Source organism: Leptopilina boulardi, unplaced genomic scaffold (genome assembly GCF_019393585.1).
Source record: "Leptopilina boulardi isolate dan_hultmark-lab unplaced genomic scaffold, ZJU_Lbou_2.1 LbouV2_255, whole genome shotgun sequence".
In the NCBI taxonomy this organism is placed as follows: domain Eukaryota; kingdom Metazoa; phylum Arthropoda; class Insecta; order Hymenoptera; family Figitidae; genus Leptopilina; species Leptopilina boulardi.
In genome coordinates this window covers 1,419,461-1,445,132 of record NW_026137813.1, presented here as the reverse complement: position 1 = coordinate 1,445,132, position 25,672 = coordinate 1,419,461, and the positions used below count along the sequence as shown (strand labels likewise).

General features: G+C 26.7%; 1 protein-coding gene across 4 annotated transcripts in view; it reads left to right on the top strand.

The window, feature by feature from the left end:
- LOC127280842 (connectin-like) overlaps window positions 1-25,672 on the top strand; it is a 497,564-nt gene that overhangs the window by 333,910 nt on the left and 137,982 nt on the right. For all 4 annotated transcript variants that reach the window (XM_051304135.1, XM_051304134.1, XM_051304136.1 and 1 more), the window contains 2 exons: window positions 20,015-20,584; window positions 22,248-22,741. In XM_051304135.1, coding sequence (XP_051160092.1) covers window positions 20,022-20,584; window positions 22,248-22,741 — 1,057 coding nt within the window. In that variant the 5' untranslated portion in view covers window positions 20,015-20,021. The remainder of the gene's footprint in view (window positions 1-20,014; window positions 20,585-22,247; window positions 22,742-25,672) is intronic.

The following is a 25,672-nucleotide window of genomic DNA, read 5'->3' as shown; positions in this document are numbered from 1 at the left end:
AAACTAAAAGTTAGTCACAGGTACTTTATATTTGGTAAGGTTTTTTTCAATTTAATGACTTCTCTTTCTCACATTTAATAGATGAAATTTGCAAATTTAGGTTATTTGACAGGCGAACTTGAAAATCATATTTTATATATTATTTTTCATATATTTAAATAATTATATCAATTGATAATGATAAATTTATTCATTCTTAGTAAATTACAAAAAAAAATTTTATTTTTATGGTAAATTCTACGTATTTTTGCATATTTTCTAATGGCTAAAAAATTGACAGTTTTCAGCACCTCATAAACTTTAAATTCATATTTTGCAATAAATAATAATAATTTTATTTAAAATTCTTTTCATTTCGTGATTTTGATAACTTCAAAATCATTCCTGCAAAGTATTATAATTTTTAAAAATTAGTCAGCGACGACTTCAGTCGAAATATAATGGATTGACCCTTAAAACACATTTATTTAAATTATTTATTTAAAAATAATTATTGTATAAATAAATATTTTAAATAAATTATTGTATAGGTTGTGATTTTTTTTCAAAACAATGAAATTCGTGTGTGACGTAGGTTGGATGGGTTAGGATTCAACTTCATATTTCGTGTCAAAGTTTTCAAAAACACATATTTTGAATCACTGTTATCCAATAATTTTCATAAACGTTCATGATAAACCAAACGGAATTTGAAACTAGAAAAACTAAGCTTTATTTTCCTATATATTAAAATAAAATTGAAGGGGGGGTGTTTTGTTTATATTTCAAATCGAGATTTCTTTATGAAATTGTGAGAAATTAAAAAAAATGTTAAGACCAATTGAAAGGTCTTTAAAGTCTCTTTCGAAATAGTGTGTAACATTTTAATTATTATTTACTTTTGATATAAAAAAATTAACTTAAAAAAGGCTCTGCTAGCGATCGTCTTTTGAAGTTGGAACGAATTGAAATAGAATGCCTCTTATATATCTGTAAATACCTATTTATTCATAAATGACGTTAATTTTCAAAGATTCAAAATGTCGGACGATTTTCTAAAACTTTCTTAAATTTGCCTGAAACTTTTTACTCGAGGGCTTTTGGGGTCGCTGATTACGAATTTGATGTTAGTTTTTGAAAATTCAAAATGGCTGATTCAATATGGCACCAAAAATAATGAAAATTTGTTCAGATTTGCCTGAAACTTTTTTACTCGGAGGTTTTTATGGTTGCTGATTTCAAATATAAAGTCACTTTTTAAAAAGTATATATATCTAAAAACATTCAAATAATAAAATTACCCTTTTTTTTAAAAATAACTGTTGCTATATTGGACTCGCCATTTTGAATTTTCAATAACCAACTGCAAATTCGTAATCATCGACGACCCCCAAAAGCCCTCGAGTAAAAAGTTTCAGGCAAATTTAATAAAGTTTTAGAAAATCGTCCGCCATTTTGAATTTTTGAAAATTAACATCAGATTCATATAGTCGCAGCGACCCCCAGAAGCCCTTAATATAGATTGTCTGAATAATTCAACTAATTTTTTAAGCTTTAACAACAACAAATTATATTTTTTGTTTGTTTGCTTTTTTTTATTTCATATTCGTTTTTAATGACTTTTTCACTGATGATATAATGATGCTATAATGAATTTTTTTTTTTTTTTTTTTTTTTTTATTTTTGTAAAATATTATATAAAACTTGGGCATTTCCGTGATGTTGATAATATTTAGGGCAAGTTTGTATATTAAATTTGCCTTCACCTAGATTATGAGGATTACTGAGTCATCTACTTTACTTGTCATCCTTTTAAAGCACTTAAGAAATTATATCGTAAATTCACTTTGCACTGAAACTATTTGATATCATCGCGTGCACTATAAGATAGAATAAAGGGGCGATAGCAAGAGTGTAAGTAAGTACATAGTATATGTAGCCATAGTTACCCTAAAGGGAAAATTCGAGGTATGCGATCTTCGTGTCATAGACCATCTTCAATAAGTCTCCTTAATTAGAATCTTATCAGAATGTGAGCCAGCCGCGCAGCTTCCAAGCACGAACATCAAATAACGGGTGTTTCGCGTTCAAAAGTCTTTTTAAATTACTTGTTTAAATTCAAACAAAGCCACTCGACTCTTTACACTTTTTGCAAATATCGCTTCACTTATTTCTTTTATAATTAAAAAAAAAACAAAACAATTTTTATATTTAATTTGAAAATTATTTTTTTTATTTCGAGAAATCTGACTATGAGTTACCTAATAATAATTTTTTTAAAAATTATTTTCATAAATTATATTTTTCATTTATAAGATTTTAATTTGTTAATTCTTTTGTTAAATAAACTGGCCTCATGATTCTATTTTATACTTACTTATATTTAATTTTTAATTCAAAAAAAAATTCGAGTAATGTTCAGAATGAATTTTATTTTTGTACAAAAAACAATGCGTATAGATGTAATATTTGAATGTTCTAAAAAATTAATTCTTAAATTACTTATATAAATATAAAAATTCTAAAAAAAAATTTTTTTTTTTCAAATGTCATTTTTATTTGAAATTGAATGTAGTTTGAGAATGTATTTACGCAGTTAAATCACGAAATCGTTCAAATAAAATCCCTCGGATTCGTTAAACATTACTTTGTTTGCATTTAAGCGATATTTCCGCTCATTCAGCCTGCAGCTAAATAACTTTAAAATTACCAATTTATAGATCGTAATATTTTATTTATACCTCATAGTTAATTAAAGTTTACCAAAACACTGATAATAACCAACATTGTTGAAATAAATGAGTATGTTTCGTTTATATAACTTTTCTACATATATATAGATATTCGATACGCAACTTTTTTTTTTTTTTTTTTTTAATTAATTATTGTAAGAAAAAACTTTTTTTCTCAACGAAATTTTTAACAGAATATATAAAATAATAATAATTTTAATAATGGAATAGAATATTAAAAATATAATTATATTTTTTCGAAATTTTATAGAATATGTGAAAATATAGAAATAAGCATGCTACATTATATTAGGATATATGTCGAATGTTTCTTTTTTTTAGTATTAAATATAACAGTATATAGATACAAGTGAAAAAGAATAGTTTCTGCAAATAATCGAAGCGTGGTTTTGCAGACCATTTCGCAGTAAAGGTACAAAATATATGGTTTCACTTTATCAATATATATATATATAAAGTTGTGTAACTATATTGGAAAAATTCTTCTCCCTTTGAAGTAGTCGATCTTTTCTATATCTTTTTATGGATTTTCTTCTGACATTTCAAAATATTTGAATACACATCTACCCTCAAAAGAAACTGTATAGCGTGAATGGCACCAAGTGTATTTTTCGGAAACTCCTAAATATAGGTATATAATATATATATATGAGGCATTTTACGTGTAATGTCCTGAGTTAAAAAATTAATTTCTCGAAAAAAGTGATACTTGACCGTAACCCGTAATCGCAATCGTAAACGGAAGAATGAGTTAGAGAAGGATAGTCATATATTGTTGTTCTTCTCTTACTAATTCTTCCGTTTGTGATTGCGATGACAATTCCGGTTACGTTTCTATTGTGCTTAGGCCTTAAGTCATATTTTCAAGATTCTTGTGTTATTCGATTAATTTTGATCTAATCTCGATGCCAAACTTATTTTTGTCAAATTTGGAAATGAAATTTTTTATAGTTTTCTATGTTACCGACTGGTTAAAGATTTAAAATGTTAGTATACAGCGCCACTGCTGACAGTATCCACTGTACCTATAGTCAAAATAAACATGGCTGCCGAAGCTGTAACTTTGTTTTGTTTTCGTATCGTTATTCGAGGAAAAAAATGTGGAGCGATCCGCGATGTAGTGTGGTGTTGGCCTGTGTACATAGTATAGTCACAGTATTGCCAATTGCTGAAATTTTTCACCGGAATAATATCAAAACATAACCTCAATCATGGATGTATTCTGTTCAAGAATTATTATAATTAACTGGTCCACTACAATTCTTGAACAGAGTAAATCCATAATTGAGGTTATGTTTTGATATTATTCCGGTGCAAAATTTCAGCAATTGGTAATAATGTGGCATTACGTTTCGAATATTTTTAAATTTAATTGTTTGGAAATTATTGTCAGTTTATTCTAATATTATGCAATGAAAAAAATTTATTTGATTCAAATAATAATCGGATACTTGATCATTCTCGAATAAATATTTATTTGTATCAAATAATTATTATTTAAGTCAATGAAATGGTATTTGTTTCAAATAGTCAAGCAACCGATTATTTGGATCAAATAAATTTTTTTTTAGTGTGTTTATGTACAAAATAATTACTATATAATAATCTTATAAAATACCTATATATTTTAATTAATTAAAAAAGACGTTGTCACGTTTCCATAACAACAATTTCCGTAAGACCATAGCAACCGTTACTATGATAAACTATTTTTTATTATATACAAACTAATTTTTGATCTGAATTTTAAAAGACACCTAATATAGAATAATTTTGACTTTTTAAAAAAATTATTAAATATGCAATAAATTTAATTTAATGCTTTCTATATTAGATGCAAATAAAATATTTGGACATGTAAAATATCAATTAAATACTAATATTATTTATAAAAATATTAATTTATTTAAAAGAATGAAAATATGTATTTAAAAATATGAGTAAAAAAATAAGAGGGTGGGGGTGTTGGAGCATAAAAGCACGAGAGTACAGTAATTAGAACAGACACTAATCATTAATTATGTTCTTGAAGAGAGAAATTCAAATGTCAGAAGGAATTGAATAGAGTGTACATATATATATACTTGAAAAGCATAAGCTTCATTTATATTGGTGTACATTCTGTCTGTCAAATGTATTCACAAATTTATGTGAATTACGCTAAAATAAGCATTAGTCTCTCTGATTTATTCATGCACTTGACAACCGGATTCTACAGATTGTTTAGTAATTCCATCTTGGAGACATTTAACACAGAATTTTCAAGGTAAATTTTATACGTGTTCTTGTACATTTCTAAAATTATAATTATGAACTTGTCACATACATTTAAACATAAAAGCAATCCTACTATATATATCGTTAGCCCCAAGTCGAATGCACGCAACTTTTAAGAGACATTTTGAAAAGTACGTAATTTCCACAGCCGTTTTGGAAATCATGCCACGGAGAGAAGAGTTACAGTGATGGCTACTGAACGCGTTTAGTAGGCAAAAATATGGTCAGAACAACTTTAATTGCAGTCGCTATAACTAAACGGCGTTCAGTTCGTTATAGTTCGTATTACTAATCAGTTCTTTTGGCAGCACTACCGTTTCAGTGAATGCAACTGTTCCGTTCCCCCACTTCACCAGTTTATCAAAATGGCTGACATTTATTTACTATAGATCTTTTAGATGGTTTGACAAGTAAATTTAAGTTTAAAAGTTATCTCATGAGTGTTCAATGCAATATATTGCATTAAAATGATCGCTCGAGCAAAGAAAGCATATACGTCTTGTGTAGGGTTATGTTTATCCTGTACACGTGAATGAGACCGGCTTTGGACAATACTTTTTCATGAGAGGAAATATATTTTCCTTTTTCTAATAAATTATTTCTTAAGATGAAGTTTATTCTTTAAACAATGTCAATTACTACTTTTATAATCTATTATATTTATAAAAATATTTTTTGCACTATCTTTAACTTACGAAATCTAACAAAAATATTTATTTTATAAAATGAGCAGATGGATATCAAAAGTAGTTTGTAGTTTTTTGCACACTTGAAAAAATTTTTTCAATTTAAATAATAGATATTTATAGAAATATTTACTTGAATCGAATAATTTTTATTTCTATTAAATAAACTAGTCGAACACAAAATAAATAAATACTATTTAATTTACTCAATGAGTGAAATATATGTATATAAATATGTCTGAAATCCAATAAATATTATGCTATATATTATGCATTATATTAATCATCTCAAGTAGTAAATATTTTTTATAAATAGAATTACTTAAATTTCAAATTTTTCAATATTGGATATAATTTTTAAACCTTTAAAAAAGCTTAATTAAATATATAATATAAATATAATTACAAAAAAATTTAAAGGGACAGGATATATTGTATGCGATAGTTACACTATTCATACATTTAATATGTTTACTTTACACAATAATTCCAATTTCATAAATAAAATTGACTTTTATTAGAAATTATTTATAGTTAATTTAAACTTGATGGTTTTTTTTACTTATTTTTAAAAAAAACCAGCAAACGAAAATCACGGAGCAGGTTATGTTTACTGTTTTTGAAAGTTGCGTGCATTCGACTTGGGGCTAACGATATGTTTATATATACATATTGCAAACTGCTTTTCAATTTTAATAGTATAAACAAGAATATTTATCATAAATATACGTATATATATATATAAAATTATTAAAATATTTTTAGCTAATTTTATTAAAATTATTGAGGTTATGTTTGCCTATTGACTTTTAACGTTTTCTAAATTTTACAGTTATGTTTTCTCTTTTATCTTGACTGAATTTTGCGGTTATAATGAAAAAAACTTAAACTCATTCTGTTACAAATTATTTTCAGTTTGGTTCCAAATTACAATTATTTTTCTTAATATTTTAACAATTGTAGAAAAATTTTCTTTACCCGTACAAATATTTGATAATTTTTAAGAGTAAAAAATATAAATTATTATATTTATTTAAATAGTAATTAAATTCATAGGTTTTGAAATTAAGCGCCATTATTTAAGTTGGCAGTACCGTTCCTGCTGTAAAAATAAGTGTTTTTAAATTCTCGAGAGTTTAAGCTGGCGTTATATAACCAGAAAAAATTACGGTAATTTAATTATTTTTAAGAGAATTTAAAGAATTGAAGTAAACTAAAAAACCTAAAAAGTCGGCGAACATAACCTCAAAAAAAATCAGTTTCAAGTCAAAAATTAAAAAATAACATATATTATGTTACTTTTTTTCCCTATATTATTGATTTTATATTATTTAGCATAATTTTAATTCTATATATTTAAAAAGAAAATCTCTTGAAAATATTTATTATAAATTCAAAAGTCGGATCATTTAATCCTCGTTGAGAAAAGAATTTCCAATATTGAAAAAAAAATTGCCACAAAAGTTAAACGATCATTGTTTACCTAAAGCAAAGTGGGTATTAGGAAGTCAACAATGAATATATCTTTCGATTATCGAGATAGAGTGAGAGGCGTATTATATATCATTATTGGAAAATGTCATTCACTCATATTATACATATATATACTAGGTGGGCTAAGCTTCCCTGCGCCCTTCGCGAGCCAACCTCCATTATTTTCCACTTTAATAATTAATTTTTTAAAGGCTTGCAAGTATTAAAATTATTAAAATTTTATCTAAATTTTGAGGTTATGTTCGTTTCTTGGTTAGGGGAATTTGAAGTTATGTTTCTCTGATATATAGCCTCAAAACCCAACGGTTCCTTGACTTGTGTCCTTGAATTTTGAGGTTATGTTTGAACTAAGGTCTTGAATCCTTGGAAACCTATATCCTAGAATTTTGAGGTTATGTTTGATCTCTGACCTTGAATCCTGAAACCCTATGCCCTTGAATTTTAAGGTTATGTTTGGTCCATGACCTTGAATCGTGGAGACCTAGGACCTTGAATTTTGAGGTTATGTTCGTTTTAATACTAATATAGGTCGTTCCACGTTAATTCGCCTGTGGGTTTAACGTTAAAATAAGAACTAAAATACTAATATAAGTATATATACGGGTCATTCCATGTCAAGATTAACCAACCTAACCTAACTTTGTCAAAAACAAGGGTTGGATACACTTGACATAGAATGACCCACACTGGAGACAGCGGTGAAATCTTTTTATAATATAGAGGGATATGATAATTCAGTACCTACAGTTCTTTAGAAAGAGATTTTATATTTTATTTTCCTTTAACGGGAAAAAAGGAGAATAATAATTAATATAATAATATTTTCCTATTAGTATAACAATAAATCATAAAATCAACAATAATAAATATTTTTATTATCCTGACGGAAAGTAAAATCTAATTTTCTTTACATATAAATAAATAATTTCTATACAATGCTTTTATTTACCTCTATTTAAAAAAAGAGCAGTTTTTTAACCGTAGGTTCGATATTTTTATAAAATAAATAAATAAAAGTAATACAAAAGTAATTCACTATATAACATATTATAAAAATAATAAAGTAATTAATGAGCCATGATTATCAATTTGTGCTTTCAGTATATATAGAAAAACATAAAAACAAATAGAATTATGATGATAAAGGAAAAATGAGAAGAATTATTGTGTTAATAACGAGATTAAAAAAATAAAAATTCTACCTCTTTTCTGTACTGCGCACCTCGTGTTTCGTGACGTATAAATTATTGCATTTATTCATTGCAGCAAAGTCACATTATTCGTCGTTAATGTTTATGTTTTTCTTATGTTAATAAAAAAAAAAAAAAAAAAAAACATTTGACGATAGCATTTAGAATTTTGCACTCCTTATATACAAAAATATGCATATTAATTCATTTTATTTATTTGTACACGCATTGCTTTTAAGCTGGGGAAAATATTCTACAATTATTGAGATTATTTGTAATCGCGTTTGAGAAAAAATTTTGTACTATATCAAAAAAAAAAAAAAAAATCAAATTTTCCTTTATTGACGATTCTATAACAGAAGAAAGTACACTGATTATGAATCTGATGCGTTTTTCAAAAATTTAAAATGGCGAATCCAATATGGCCGAATTTTATATCAACATTGTATTCTAAATTTAAAAATTAAATATTTAGATAAATTCATTTTTAAAATAATTTATCCAAATTTTTAATTTTTAGTAATAATTTTATTTATTAATATTTAGATTATATACTTGAAATTTTTAATATTCAAAATATCAAATTATTTGGTTGTAGTAACCAAATTTTGGTTAGGACAACAATAATGATTATATTTTGTTTTTGAAACCAAAATATTTTGTTGTGTTAATCAAATTATTTTGTTGTCGTAACCAATAATTTTTAGTTGGAATTACAAAATGTTTAACCAAATAATTTTGTTGGCCTAACCAAATGTTTGATTGTAATAACTCTACAACTTTTTTTCAGCCAATCAAAATTTAATTACGACAACCAAAATTGCCTTAAGGATTTTGTTGCGAAGACAAAATATTTTTTTCAATCAATGCGACTAAATAATTTTTTTTATAAAATTTAAAATTTTGGTAAAATGTAGAACAAAAAAAAATTGCAAATTTCGTACCATAATACCCTTTGTTGTCGGTATACTATAAATCTAAAATTTTTATGGTACCAACGCAGTCAGGAGTTGTTAACCACAATAAAAAAATAATATTCTAAATCTAAAAAATATATATAATCTTTGCTTGCAGTTCGTTCAAACCTCCCTGAAATAACATTAAACTAGTAAATAATTAGTTTTATCACCATATAAATACAGAATTATAATTTTTAATTATTAATTATTAATTACTTTTAATAATTTTTGACGTATTCAATTGTATTGGTATTGGTTGAATATTTTTAAATTCCAACCAAAATTTGGTTACGACAAGAAAATAATTTGGTTGACACAACAAAATAATTTGGTTTTCTTAAATACCAACAAAATGTTTTTTTGTTGGACCAACCAAATTTTTGATTGCTCTGACTAAAGATTTTTCTCAGTGTAGTTTTATTTAATTACAATTAGATGGTAATTTTAATTTTTTAAGTTTTATCTCTTGTTAAAAACTGTTTTGAGTTTTTTTTATTTTGAGGTTATGTGTTAGAATTATAATAAGTTTCAAAAAACTGTTTCAATTTTTTTTTTAAATTAATGAAATAAAAATAAACGAAAAGTGCAACTGTTTGTTATGAAAGAGATACAAAAAAAAGTTTATAATAGGTATAACAGTGCTTTGCAAAAAATCTGTTTTAATTGAAAAAGAAAGAGAAAACTGTGTGTAACGATTTTTAAAGGAGAAAAAAGTAACATTTATATATATATATATATATATATATACACAGAATGGATATACTATATAGGTATATATATATATAGAGAGAGAGAAAGAGAATATTCTCTTGACTCTCACGAATAGTTGCTTTCTGATGAAATTTCTTTCAAACCATCTCCGGTAGATCGTTTCCTCTCTGTGTTTAAAGTAGTTTCGTATTGTTTTAGATTTTTATCGAAGAAAACAAGAGGACTGTATATATATGAAGTTTCAAGAATTGTGGACAGTACATAGACAGCGTGACTTTGCGTCTTTTGATGCCCAGCAAAAAACTTTTAAATGAAATTCTTTTAAGAGTTTTATGCGACACTGCATATCTTCTCTCTACATACATATATATAGATATATACCATACAAGATAATCCTTGAAAACTTTTTTGTTTTTTAATTCATTTAAATTTCAATATCATTTTCATATATATATACTCAAAAATTATTATAAATTTAAAAAATAAAAAGTAACGATTGGTAACTTGTAGGAGAATTAAAATTTTCTAAAACAAAAAAAAATAAAATAGTTTTGCTAAGAATAATTTGGATAAAGAAAAGAAAAGTAATATATAATAACAGTTGCGAGTTTGTGCTGCCTACATGCTTCTGCCATCTGACGGCGGCATCACGTAATGAAACTGTCACTATATTAATTTTCTATTTTTTGTTTTGCAATTGCGTTTTTCTGTGGATTCGCACAATTTTTCGGATTTAGAAAATTTATAAGATATGAATCCTTACTTGACATAGAAATTACGAAGATAAATTGACAGACAATAAAAATATTAATTTTTTGTTAAAAAAAATTTATCAAGTCACAATTTCAAAACGAAATTTCTTTATGAAATTGTGAGAAATTAAAAAAAAATGTTAAATCCAATCAAAAAGTAGTTATATTCTCTTTCGAAATAGTGTATAACATTTTATGAATAATTTCAGTTTTATATATAATAAAATTAATTTTAAAAAAAATCTGTTAACTATCTATCTTCTGTTAAAGATGAAACAGTTCGAAATAGAATGTCCCACATATATATATATATACATATATAAGGAAGAAAAGAGGGATGAAGCAACAAGGGTGTAACTTCCTGTTGAAGGTGTAGATATCTGAAGCATGTAGAGAGAGAGAGAGAGAGAGAGAGGGAAAACTGGGTACACCGAAATACCTAGGCAAACTCATTTATTTGTCCGGTTTAGATACCTAGCGTTTACCTATATGTCTGCGCTTTTTTTTACATATATACATAGGTTGATGTTGACCAAAACGAACGTGTGGTTGCATTTGTTTGTCGTGTCCTTCCGGTCTTGTGTATTTGTGAGCCATTAAAACTTTACGGCAACTGTGGAGTAATAGAAGTAAGGCAGTGAGGGCAGGATGGGCTTAAAAAAAAAACACACACACACACACATACTCACATACATACAAAAAAAAGAGGAATCCAGAAGATTCAGCGCGGTTTCATGATGGTGTCGGAATTTCACCCTGTCGTTACATACTTCCCTCTTTCTACCAACCTCAAAGATCTTCAATTTATAACCTTCTGTGGTCACCTGGGACTAAATACTACATTTTTACAGGCTATACATATATATATCACCGAAACCTACATAAAAAAATGGATTTTTTCAACTATATATATGTGATGAGAGAAAGGACCTTACGTCAAAAAGAAAAATTTTAGGTTATGTTTAGTGTTTAGTTATACCTTTAATTTTAACTTTTGGTTGGAATTTAAAAATGTTCAACCAAATAGTTTTGTTGACCTAACCAAATGTTTGGTTGCGGTAACTCTAGGACTTTGTTTCAGCCAACTAAAATTTGGTTACAAGAACTAAAATTGCCTAAACAAACAATTTTAATGCAAACACAAAATCTTTTTTTTCAGTGTATCAACAATTTTTTCCTGTTAAATTAACTAGAAATTTTTTAAACATTTGCATCTAGTAATTAAAATTTTTCAATGTAGTAATTATATAGAAGCAAGACTTTCAAAAAGTGTAAATATAATTTCTATTCTCTCCCTTTTTGCTTATATGTACATAAATATGTTCTGTCTTTCCAACATTTCCTCTTTTTGGTATGTTTATACATATATTTTACATATATACATGTATGTAGATGTTTGCCTATATATCTACCTATATTACAAAAAGATATCGCCGCCAACGCCGCCGCCGCCGCTGTTCCAAGACTCTGAATATAGCCGCAAGTCAAGAGAAGAGGGGGGAGAAGAGAAGGGAGAGGGGGGGGGACTTGCGGCTATATTCAGAGTCTTGAAACGATCTTAACCATTAAATTTAGGGTGGGGGGAGGGGAAAAGGAGGGGAAGAGAGGAGGGGGGATGGGGGTTGGCGCGCGAAGCCGCTGTTCCAAGACTCTGAATATAGCCGCAAGTCAAGAGAAGGGGGGGTAGAAGAGAAGGGAGAGGGGGGACTTGCGGCTATATTCAGAGTCTTGAAACGAACATAACCTTTAAATTTAGGGTGGTGGTGGGGAAAAGGAGGGGAAGAGAGGAGGGGGGATGGGGGTTGGCGCGCGAAGCGCGCAGGGGGCATAGCCCCCTAGTATATATATATATTTATACAAAAGTGTGTACTCAGTCAGTTAACACTCATGGCCTGGCCAAGTACATAAGTATGGATATATATTTTCACAAACTGAAGCTTGACTGGAGATAATGTGAGAGTACTTTATAGAGTGTACCTAGAGATTTTGGGAAACTGCCCATTTTCCCTTGTCTCGGATTGAATTTATTTTGGCAAAATCGTTTCACCATGCAAGGCAGGAGATTTACTTTGCCCATTTTTCGAATGAATTTCTTCGATACATGAAGCAATTTTTATACGTTATTTGAATAGAATTTTAAAATGTGTTTTGCACATGATATGTATTAGGTCGTATGTCATTGTATATATACTCAATTTGAAAGAAATAAGGTAGAAAGTTAAAATAAAAAAAAACAAAAAAGTAAAAATCTTATAAAATTCTATGTCAATAATGACATGTAAAACACAATTAAAAATTTTAACTTCTAAATGAAATTATATCATTCGATAAGTTTGTAGAAAATTTTTAGTAATTTTTACTTCTTTTTTACACAGAAAAAACTTGGATTCATTTTTGTTGCAACTCATTTTCTTTTGGGTATCGAAATGAGTATGGGACAAACTTTATGTTATTCAAAATGATACTGGCTGGAATTTCAGATTTCTAAGTTGTCATCATAAGCAGAGTAATTTTGTATTTCAATTAATTTTTCTAATATTTCAACAACACCAGAAAGATTATTTTGACCAGTACGAATATTTAGAAGTTTTTAAATAAAAATTATTTATTATTATTTACGTAGATAATAATTAATTTCATAAGTTTTTAAATTTACCGCTATTATTTAAGTTGGTAGTACCGTTCCTATTGTCAAAACACATGTTTTCATTTTTCTAACCTAAAAACATATTTCCTTTATTATTTTATTACGCGATTACAACCAATTTTTAATCAAATATATTAAGTCTAGCGTGTTATTTACTTCTTTGTAATTATTATATTTCATGTATTTGTGCAAAATTATTCTTTATTTCACAATATTTTTCCATTTTTCTTCTTCTCAAAATGAAACTTACCTGTTTCATTTTGATACTTTTACCTTAGAACTCGAAATGAGACAACCAGTTTCATTTTTGATGCGTATCAAATCGAGTATAAATTTTGTACTCAATTTGAGATCAGGTTTTTTCTGTGTATATAAGCAATAATGTTCAACTAGTGGCATATACCTAATCCAGAAAAAAAAAATTGTGGAAAAATAAAAAAAAAATTTTGACTATCAATTACACTTTCACTTTGACTTACACTTGCACCTTGACTATCACTTTCATTTTGACTTACACATACAATTTAACTTTTACTCACACTTTTATCATCATTTACACTTTTTAGTTTTCAATGAAAATTTTTATTAAAAAAATTAAAGCGGGGATTTGTATTTATTACACAGACGGAGACTTTTTGATCGTGACAACGTCTTTTTTAATTAATTAAAATATATATTTTATAAGATTATTATTTAGTATTTATTTTGTACATAAAAACACTGAAAAAAATTTATTTGATTCAAATAATCGGACGAAGCTGAAGTACGCAACGTTTATGATAAACGATTTTTAAAGAAATAATTTTTTAAAATGAAAAATTCTATAATTTTTTGTCTAAAAAATATTTCTTGCAGTTTTTATTAATCAATAAATTATAAAAAAATATTTTTTAGTCAAAAAATTATAGAATTTTTCAATTTAAAAAATTATTTCTTTAAAAATCGTTTATATAAACGTTGCGTACTTCATCTTCATGCTTGACTATTATCAAAAAAATATTTACTTGAACCAAATAATTTTTATTTGATTTAAATAAATTGTACTTGAACCAATAATTTTTGTATTTGAAATAAATACCATTTCATTGTCTCAAATAATAATTATTTTGATACAAATAAATATTTATTCCATAATGATCAAGTAACCGATTATTATTTGAATCAAATAAATTTTTTTTCATTGCATAAAATTAGAATAAACTGACAATAATTTCCAAACAATTAAATTTAAAATTATTCAAAACGTAATGCCACATTATTACCAATTGCTGAAATTTTTCACCGGAATAATATCAAAACATAACCTCAATTATGGATTAACTCTGTTCAAGAATTGTAGTGAACCAGTTAATTATAAAAATTCTTGAAGAGAATACATCCATGATTGAGGTTATGTTTTGATATTATTCCGGTGAAAAATTTCAGCAATTGGCAATACTGTGACTATACTATGTACATAGGCCAACACCACACTACATCGCGGATCGCTCCACATTTTTTTCCTCGAATAACGATACGAAAACAAAACAAAATGACAGCTTCGGCAGCCATGTTTATTTTGACTATTATTCATATATATACAGGTATAGTGGATACTGTCAACAGTGGCGCTGTATACTAACATGTTAAATCTTTAACCGGTCGGTAACATAGAAAATTATAAAAAATTTCATTTCCAAATTTGACAAAAATAAGTTTGGCATCGAGATTAGATCGAAAGTAATTGAATAACACAAAAATCTTGAAAATATGACTTATAGTTTTCGAGTTCTGGCCGGCGGATATGAAAGCTAAATTTTTCTGACTGGCTCCTAGACCTCAGAGTAAGACGTTGTCACGTCAAAATCAAAATAAAAGTGAATGTGAAAGTCGCCGAAGTCGAAGTGAAAGTAAAAATGATATTACACATTTACCTCTGAACTCTTTTCGTGCAATGTGTTTGAATTAAAATCTTTTCGTAGTATTCTCTAATATAATGAAGATGAACTCAATTAGTATATTGTCCTTGAAAATATAAACGGCTATCATCCATAGAATTTTCACACATACACGAAATCTGTCCCGCCTTTTTCTTGTTCAAAAAGCAATTTATATTTATATTTCAGGTCGCCTTTTGCGTATATATATATATGAGGCAAAATTCCTGAAATGTCCGAACAAAAAATTAAAAGTTCTCGAATTTAATCCATACTTTTCTAAAATGTTGTTATTGTTGGTGAAAGTCTAAAAATCAATTATTATTGAATTTAATAAAATAGTTTTTGAATTACAACGTTTTTAATTTTTGACTTTTGAAAAAAAAAATTTTTTTCAATGTACAATATTTATAAGTAGAAAGCATAAAAGTTAACATATATATAATGATTTTTAAAGCTTTTTTGCCAAGCTACACGCTGTTAATAAAAATTTTTTTTTTTAAATAACATTTGACCTTGAAATTCAAGGTCAAAATGTTAATTTACGTTTATCTCAAAATCGGATTTTTTAAAATTATTTTTAACTATCTCAATGGAAAGCTTGACTAATTTCCTACAAAACATGTAATTTTCAGAGTGGGATCTTTTAAAGTTTTTGAGATATTAATTAATTAATTAATGTTTATAACAAATGAAATATTCTACAAACGAATAAAGTTACCGTAATTCTGAAGTTAGTAATTGAAAGTTAACGTAATTCCGCATCCAACGAGCACTATATGAAGTATTTTGGATGAGCAGATTGTTAATAAACAATTAGTTAACATTGCAATTGTTTATTAACAATCTACTTATCCAAAATACTTCATATAGGGCTCGTTGGATGCGGAATTAGCTTAACTTTCAATTGGTTAGTTTAGATTTACGATAACTTTATTTGTTTGTAAGATATTTCATTTTTTATTGTTATTTAACTAAAATTGAACAAAAATACCTCATATAGGGCTTTTGGATGCTTGTTGTTAGTAAAAAATAAAATATTTTACTAACAAATAAAGTTATCGTAAATCTCAACTAACCAATTGAAAGTTAAGCTAATTCCGCATCCAACGAGCCCTATATGAAGTATTTTGGATAAGTAGATTGTTAATAAACAATTGCAATGTTAACTAATTGTTTATTAACAATCTGCTCATCCAAAATACTTCATATAGTGCTCGTTGGATGCGGAATTACGTTAACTTTCAATTACTAACTTCAGAATTACGGTAACTTTATTCGTTTGTAGAATATTTCATTTGTTATAAACATTAATTAATTAATTAATATCTCAAAAACTTTAAAAGATCCCACTCTGAAAATTACATGTTTTGTAGGAAATTAGTCAAGCTTTTCATTGAGATAGTTAAAAATAATTTTAAAAAATCCGATTTTGAGATAAACGTAAATTAACATTTTGACCTTGAATTTCAAGGTCAAATGTTAATTAAAAAAAAAAAATTTATTAACAGCGTGTAGCTCGGCAAAAAAGCTTTAAAAATCATTATATATATGTTAACTTTTATGCATTCTACTTATAAATATTGTACATTGAAAAAAATTTTTTTCTTCAAAAGTCAAAAATTAAAAACGTTGTAATTCAAAAACTATTTTATTAAATTCAATAATAATTGATTTTTAGACTTTCACCAACAATAACAACATTTTAGAAAAGTATGGATTAAATTCGAGAACTTTTAATTTTTTGTTCGGACATTTCAGGAATTTTGCCTCATATATGAAATCTTCTCTTTTTCGGTAGAAACAAAAAGCTCTTTGTGTGGTCCTCGCGTCTATATGTATATATATTAGAGGAAGATGCACATACGCGGTGTATATATATATATATATATATACACATATGCAGATATTCTAGAGAGAAGGTGCGGAAAGTTCATTCAAAAATAGAAGCTAGAGAGACACGGCGACACACACAGGAGGCATTATGCAACTTTCCACTTGGGAGGATAATTTTTCAAAGGGTCACCTTTTCTCTTGCAAAGGTATTATATACGTCGTCGTGTCGTCGCGGTGTCCCTTTTCGGTTCGCGAGCGGTTCGTACAACATGACTCGTCTTCGTTTTTTGTCGCAGAAAAAGAGAGTTTGCGTCACCCTTCTTTTCTTCTTTACCATAACGCTTGTTTATTTTTATTTTTTTTCTTCGTTTTTTTTTTTTTTTTGCGCACACATACTTTTCTCTCTTTCTTTCTCTCTCCCTCTCTTTTTAGCTATTTCTCGGGTCTCTCGATGAGACAACGTTTTCTCTGCAATAACGCTTTTTCTAGACCAATGAAGCATGCGCCCACCAACGCAGTCAACCTGAGGACTGTTACACAGAGAGAAGTTGACTAGACAGGAAGAAGCCTCGACATTGAATTTATCCGACACTGACTTTACTCGCCCCCTCGTATAATACTTCATCTTTCCTTCTCCTTTGCGCTTTTGCGCGTCAATCAAACTATTAATTGACTGGAAACACATTTCTGTCAATTTTTCACTTTGTTTTTATTCAGACGTTGTTGTTTTGTGTTTAATATATGAAAATTATGATTATTTAATATTTTTAAAAATTATAAAATTTGGTTAACACAAGAAAATAGTTTGGTCTAAAAAACCAAATCTAACCAAAATTTGGTTACGACAACCAAATAATTTAATTCGCTCTCAGCTCGTACCTTAAGAGAACAATTAGTTTAAATCTCTCACAAGGATGGGTAGTCCAGTGGTCAGAGCTCCCGACTCACAGTTTAAAAACAGAGGTTCGATCCCAAGTGGAGATGAGAACTTTCAAAATCCACAAATATTTCAATTGGATAAATATAAATTAAACGTTAAATTGATGATAAATAAATAATAAAATAAATAAAAAAAGATAAAATGAAAAGAAATAAGGTAGGATAAAATTTTTAATTTTAGGGAAAAAAAACTGTTGGTTTGTTCAACAAAAAGCACTCAACGAAATTTTTTGGTTGATTTAAACAAATAGTTTGGTTGCTTAACTACCAACACTGGTTTAGAAGGTTTTTTGACTCGAGCAACAAAAACCTGTTTCTATTATAATTTTTTTTCTCTTTTTGCATTTATGCGAAAGAGCTTTCATTTTTCTTTTAAAATACATTGGAAAGATTAAAAAAAATTTCAAAAATAACAAAATGGCGGCCATTTTAATAAAAAAAAATTTTAATTTAAATTACTCAAAAACCCCAATTTTTTTTAGAAGAATTTAACTTGTGCCCGATTTTGGTATAAGAGAAAAAAAAATTTCTTAAAAAATAACAAAAAAAATTTTGTTCTCTTCTACAAGAATCGGGCACAAGTTAAATTTTTATAAAAAATATTTTTCGCGGTAAAGACAATCTACAAAAAAATTTTTGAGCAAAAAAAAAGTGGCCTTTTCGAGTAATTTTAGTTTTTCTATTAAAATAGCCGCCATTTTGTTATTTTTGAACAGTTTTTAATTTTTATTTTTAATATAAATAAAATAATAAAGTATAAATAAAATATTTATTTCATCGAAATATTTTGATATTTCTTACAAAAAAATAATCTTACTATAGCATTGAAAACATTTATTACTTCTATATTAAATAATTTAGTTTACTTGAATCAATAGAATAAGATTGTTGTGTCAAATAATTTTTAATTACATCAAATAACAAAATATTTTATTGAAATAAACAAATTAATTATTTGAAAAACTTATTTAATTTTATTTTTAAGAAAATTATTTATTAGATTCAATTAATTATTTACTTGATCCAATTAAAATTTCTTTCATTTAAATAAGTGTAATTCAAATAATTGAAGTTATTTGAATCAAATATATATTTTTTAGACGCAAATTAAAAATATTCGATCCAAATAATTAGTTTTTAAATAATTTAGAAATTACACTAAGAATTCTTATTTCTACTCTCACCTTTTAAAATTCTTTATAATTTATATTTAAACAAATGAAAAATAATTTAATCGCATTGTTCTCAAATAAATATAATTGCAAACATAACACACACATATATACCTACATACATTTTTTTCAGATTCATTTAATTTTTAAAACTTTATGTAAAATAAAAATGAGCAAAATTTTATATTCATTCAGATTGTATATGTTGTCTACATTTTCAAATATTTATAATTAAAATCATTTTTTTTTTTGTCTGATAGTTGAAATGAATTTTTATAAATAAATTGTAAATAATTTAATGAATATTTGATTATTTTTCAGTCGTGTCTCTGTTTTATATATATAAATAAAACAGAAATAGGTACAAAGTGTTGAAAAAGTATGGAAACGATATAATTTATTTACATTTATTTTTTTTTAATTTATGCATTTCTATAAAATATATATTTGAAAAATATAAAAACTAATTTATTATTTTTAAGTTAAATTATATTTTTTCAAAAATTTATTCATTTAGATGATATATGTAATCGTTTCCATACTTTTTTAGCACTTTATATATAATTTCAATTTTCTTGATAAATATTGTATTAAATTATAAGAATAGATTGCACGATTTATAAAAAAAAAAAAAAACTAATACACACTGTCTGGTATGATTATATATTTATTGACAAAAGAATTTTTTATTTTTTTATTTCAGAAAAATCATGTGGGACGTCATACGGATAGCATTTGTCCTTGAACTCTGTTTGCTAATTTTAGCAATAACCACAAGTGAGGGTGCGAAGACAAAATTAAAAAATATCAAGAAACTCTCAAAGGAAGTGAAAGAAATTAAAGAAGTTGATATTTGTGATTTACAAAAACTTGAAGCACCATTTTTCTGCTATTGCAATGGTGTTGGTGTAAAAAATGTAACTGACACAAATTGTTTGATATTTGATAAATTTGAAGAAGTCAATCCACTTTGGAATCATTTTGAATCGCAAATTTTCACTGAAAAATTAACATTTAAAGTTCGATTGCCAAATGGAAATTTAACTTATATTCCAACACAAGTACTTAAACAACTTAAACACGTTCATATTTTAATTATAGAATATGCAAAAATTCATAAATTACAAGAAAATGTATTCTCTAATTATACGGCAATGAATGAAATAAGTCTAATGAGAAATTCAATTACAAGTCTCGCCGAATATGCTTTTAATAATATGAAAAATTTAATATTCATCAATTTGGACGAAAATCAAATCACTGAAATTCGAAGGTGAGTTAGTGAAAAATTTAATAATTTATTTTTTTTTTTCTTTAATTACCATAATTTATAAAATTTTATTTATATCGTCAAGATATATGCACAGAAAAAACTTGGATTCATTTTTGTTGCAACTCATTTTCTTTTGGGTATCGAAATGAGTATGGGACAAACTTTATGTTATTCAAAATGATACTGGCTGGAATTTCAGATTTCTAAGTTGTCATCATAAGCAGAGTAATTTTGTATTTCAATTAATTTTTCTAATATTTCAACAACACCAGAAAGATTATTTTGACCAGTACGAATATTAAGAAGTTTTTAAATAAAAATTATTTATTATTATTTACGTAGATAATAATTAATTTCATAAGTTTTTAAATTTACCGCTATTATTTAAGTTGGTAGTACCGTTCCTATTGTCAAAACACATGTTTTCATTTTTCTAACCTAAAAACATATTTCCTTTATTATTTTATTACGCGATTACAACCAATTTTTAATCAAATATATTAAGTCTAGCGTGTTATTTACTTCTTTGTAATTATTATATTTCATGTATTTGTGCAAAATTATTCTTTATTTCACAATATTTTTCCATTTTTCTTCTTCTTAAAATGAAACTTACCTGTTTCATTTTGATACTTTTACCTTAGAACTCGAAATGAGACAACCAGTTTCATTTTTGATGCGTATCAAATCGAGTATAAATTTTGTACTCAATTTGAGATCAGGTTTTTTCTGTGTGTAAATTCTTTTATGTATATATAGAGAAAGAGAGAGAAAAATGTATATTTTTTGCTCCAATAAACTTTTTTTACCCCCTCATTTTTTATACTATAATGTAAGGGAAGATGGAAATGAAGGAAGTGGTTTTTGTAGTCTTCTTCCTCTTTACTTCTTCTTTATAGTTTTAAATATTAGAATTATAAATTACCCTATTAAATTATACACGAAATAAAGAAATAAAAAATAGTACATCTACTTTCTTGTTGAGATTAAATTTTTCTTTTTGGTAATAATTAAACATAAGTATTTTCATCTCGATAATTTATTTTATTAAATAAAAAAAAATTTTTCTCTGTATATTTACAAAACTACATTTATTTAACTATTATTATTATTATTTATTTATTTATTTATTTGAGAACATACAGGGTGTTCAAACGAACTGGAATTATTATTATTCATGGCAACGATTGTCATGGCGACGGTTGTCATGGAAACGGTTGCTATAGAAGCCGTTGCTATGGAAACGGTTGTCATGGAAACGGTTGCTATGGAAGTGGTTGCTATGGTAACGGCTGTTATGGTAACAGTTGCCATGTCAACGGTTGCTATTGAAGAGGTTGCTATGGAAATGGTTGTCATGGAAACGGTTGCTATGGTAATAGTTTTCATGGCAACGGTTGCTATAGAAGCCGTTGTTATGGAAACGGTTGCTATGGTAACTATTACCATGGCAACCGTACGAGTTGCCAGACGATGTCTGTCCGATGGACAGACGAACGGACACCAAAGCAAAACTAAGGATTTTGGGCCAGGGCCATAAAACCCTAATATAATAATAATAATAATAATAATAATAATAATAATAGATATAAAAAATAAGGTTAGAATAATATTTCATAAAAACTAATAAATATTTTTAATCTTTTCATTTTTTTTTTTACAGACTATCGTTCGTGAATTTGCCATCGTTAAAAAAATTGATGATAAATAAAAATAATATAACAACAATTTATGCACAAGCATTTTCATATTTAAATACACTTCAAGAATTGGAATTAAATGGCAATCAAATTAGTGTTATAACACGCGATATGTTCAATGGTTTACGTAGTTTACAAAAGCTTGACTTACGTAATAATTTAGTGCATATGATTGGTGAGGAGAGCTTTATGGAAATGCCTGAATTACAAGAACTTCAACTCGATCAAAATATGATTGAATATATATCACAAAAAGCATTGGCCGGTATGAGAAATTTAAAGGTATTGAAACTAAGTGAAAATAAACTCGCTGCACTTGATCCAGACTTTCTCAGTCAAGCACCTGGCGTCAACTTTCTTGATCTCAGGGACAATCTTCTCAAGACGATGACATTCGATAATGTCAAGCCAATTGTCACCAATCTCTACAATAACATCAGTTACTTCTATCTTAATGGTGAGTGTTTTTATTTTATCACAACTTTTTTTTCTTCTTCTCTCATTCTTTTTTTTTTATTATAGTTTTGTTTACCTTCTACGCTTTTAATATTATTTTTTTTTTTCGATCACTTATAAGAATTTATTTTAATTTTTGTTTTGATAAATTGTGCTCGATGAAAATTTTATTAAATTAGATAAATATATAAAAGTAAAAGCAACTACTTTTACAAATAAAGCGCTTTTGAGGTTATGTAGTAGTAGTAGTAGTAGGATTTGACGTTGGTATTTAAATTGGCGTTGCGTTGAGGTTATGTTATGAAATAACAGACGGAAATTGTACTTTATTGCTTTTGTGTATGCGTCAATTTTCTACATTTAACATTTGCAGAACTAACAAATTTTATTAAGGTGTGAAATTACCATAAATTGGCGTTAAGGTGCTTCCACAACAAAATCGCATCGTTTTCTTTTTTAGGAAGAGACAATGCGCACCCATCCAGTGTCAACTGTCGAAAAAAAAATTATTTCACGTGTTCCACTATTTCTACAATTTTAATTTGTAAATTTTATTGAAATTATCAAAAAAAAAATTGTTTTCTTAAAAAAAATAAAAATTTTATATCGCAGAAAAAATGTTTTTTTTTTGTAATTTGAAATAAATATAAATTTTTGAAATAAATTTTTTTCTTGACAGTTGGCAATGGATGCGCGCGCATATCTCGTTCTACAAAATCATTTTCAAAACGATGCGTTTTAGCTATTGTGAAATCAGCCTAAAGAATCCAATAATTTTTTTTTTCGATTTTATGTTTTGAAAATTAAATTTCAAAAAAACAATTTTTTGAACTCGGAAAAAATTTATTATTATTTTTTTTTTATTATTATCAGAAAACAGTCATCATGTCAGAAAAAAAAAGTTGAAAATCAATAATATCAATGTGTATAATATAGGAGGACTTTATATAGCTCGTCAAAATTTTTTTTCGATTAACGATACGACATTAAATCGGCTTGCGCTCATGGACATAAAAGAAAGTTTTGCTATATTTCATAGTCTATACCATTTGATTTCACTTTAGTTCGCCTAACTCATTTTGCGATGAATTCTGTCAGTTGAAAATACCACCAAACATAAATCTCTTCGGAGTAAGTTAATCACGTGGTTGGTAGCCATACAAGTCAACGGAGAAAGTTATGCAATTGTTTCCTATATATATATATATATATAGTGCATGCTTTATTGAAAGCACTATTCTCAATTCTTTTATTTTCAAATGTGTTCTACATTTCTATTTTGATTACCCAAATTGCGATTATGTATATATATGACATTTTCAATTTCCTTTTATGTTGCTAAAAATTCTTATAGAAATTTATTGTTTCATTTATTATTTGTATTCGACTATTTTTTAAATATAAAAAAAACCGCAAATGCTGATTCAGAATGTCAAAAATGTAGGTTAAAACAAACATAACCTTTAAAATCAAGGTCATATGTTAAAAACATAGGTTAAAGCGAACATAACCTCAAAATTCAACGTCAAAAGTAACCAGTCTAAGACCTATGTTTTTGACATGGTAAGTACCCACATAGCACCGAAGATTTACTAAATATTTATTAAATATTTATTTTCAATGTTCGCAGTATTGAGAATAAATGTTAAATAAAGCTATAGTAAATATTTAAATGTCCGCACTTGAGCAAATGTTTAGCGCGAAACTTGAGTGAAGCTTGAAATTAAATATTCGTTAAAGGTTCGGCTCGAAACTTGAGTGAAGCTTAAAATTAAATATTCGTTAAAGGTTCGGCTCGAAACTTGAGTGAAGCTTTAAATTAAATATTCGTTAAAGGTTCAGCTCGAACCTTGATTGAAGCTTGAAAAAAATATTGGTTAAATGTTCGACCAGATAGCTGGATTTTTAAAATTATCTAATCATAAAATATTAATTGTATTAATAATAATAATATAATTAAAAAAATTATATCTTTAATTTGAATCAGTTTAATGAATAAATTGATTTAAGAAATTTTAGTATTCACAAATGAAAAAAAATAATAATTTCTTAAATTTAGGGACTCATACTTGATTAAGCAATTTTTTAGAGACTTTAAATAACGAAATTAATTTTTAAAATAAATTTGGGGGACCGGGGATCGAACACGGGTTCGACGAACGCAAACGCAATACCTAACCAACCGAGCTATACGAGCAACTATGATTGGAAAAAAAATCTTGCCCTTAAGCTACAAGTGATTTTATTGGTTTGCGGAAAACGGCGAGATAATTTAAAACTGGATTTTTTGTTTTGACAGTATATAACCAAACAAAAATTATCTTATCTTAATATTTATTAAATCTTCGGTGCTATGTGGGTACAATATAGGTCTTAGGTTGGTTACTCTTGACATTGAATGATCCATATATAGCTCAATTAGTATTTTAGTTCTGATTTTAACCTCTAACCTAGCGGTGAAGTGAGGTGGAATGACCAATATATCTACCTGTATTAGTATTAAAACGAATATAACCTCAAAATTCAAAGTCCTAGGTCTCCTGGATTCATAGGTTTCTAGGATTCATGGTCTTAGTTCAAACATAACCTCAAAATTCAAGGTCATAGGTCAAACATAACCTCAAAATTCAAGGACATAGGTCAAGGGACTTTTGGCTTTGAGGCAATGTCCGACAAACATAACTTCAAATTCCCCTAATCAAGAAACGAACATAACCTTAAAATTTAGATAAAATTTTAATAATTTTAATACTTGCAAGCCTTTATAAAATTAATTATTAAAGTGGAAAATATTGGAGGTGGGAGCGCGAAATATAAATAAATTATAACCTTAAAATAAAAAAAAAAAATTATTAAAATACTTGTATAAAATAATCCGATTTAATTGTCAAAAAAATTTGTTTACAAAAACTAATTTTATAAATGTTAAATA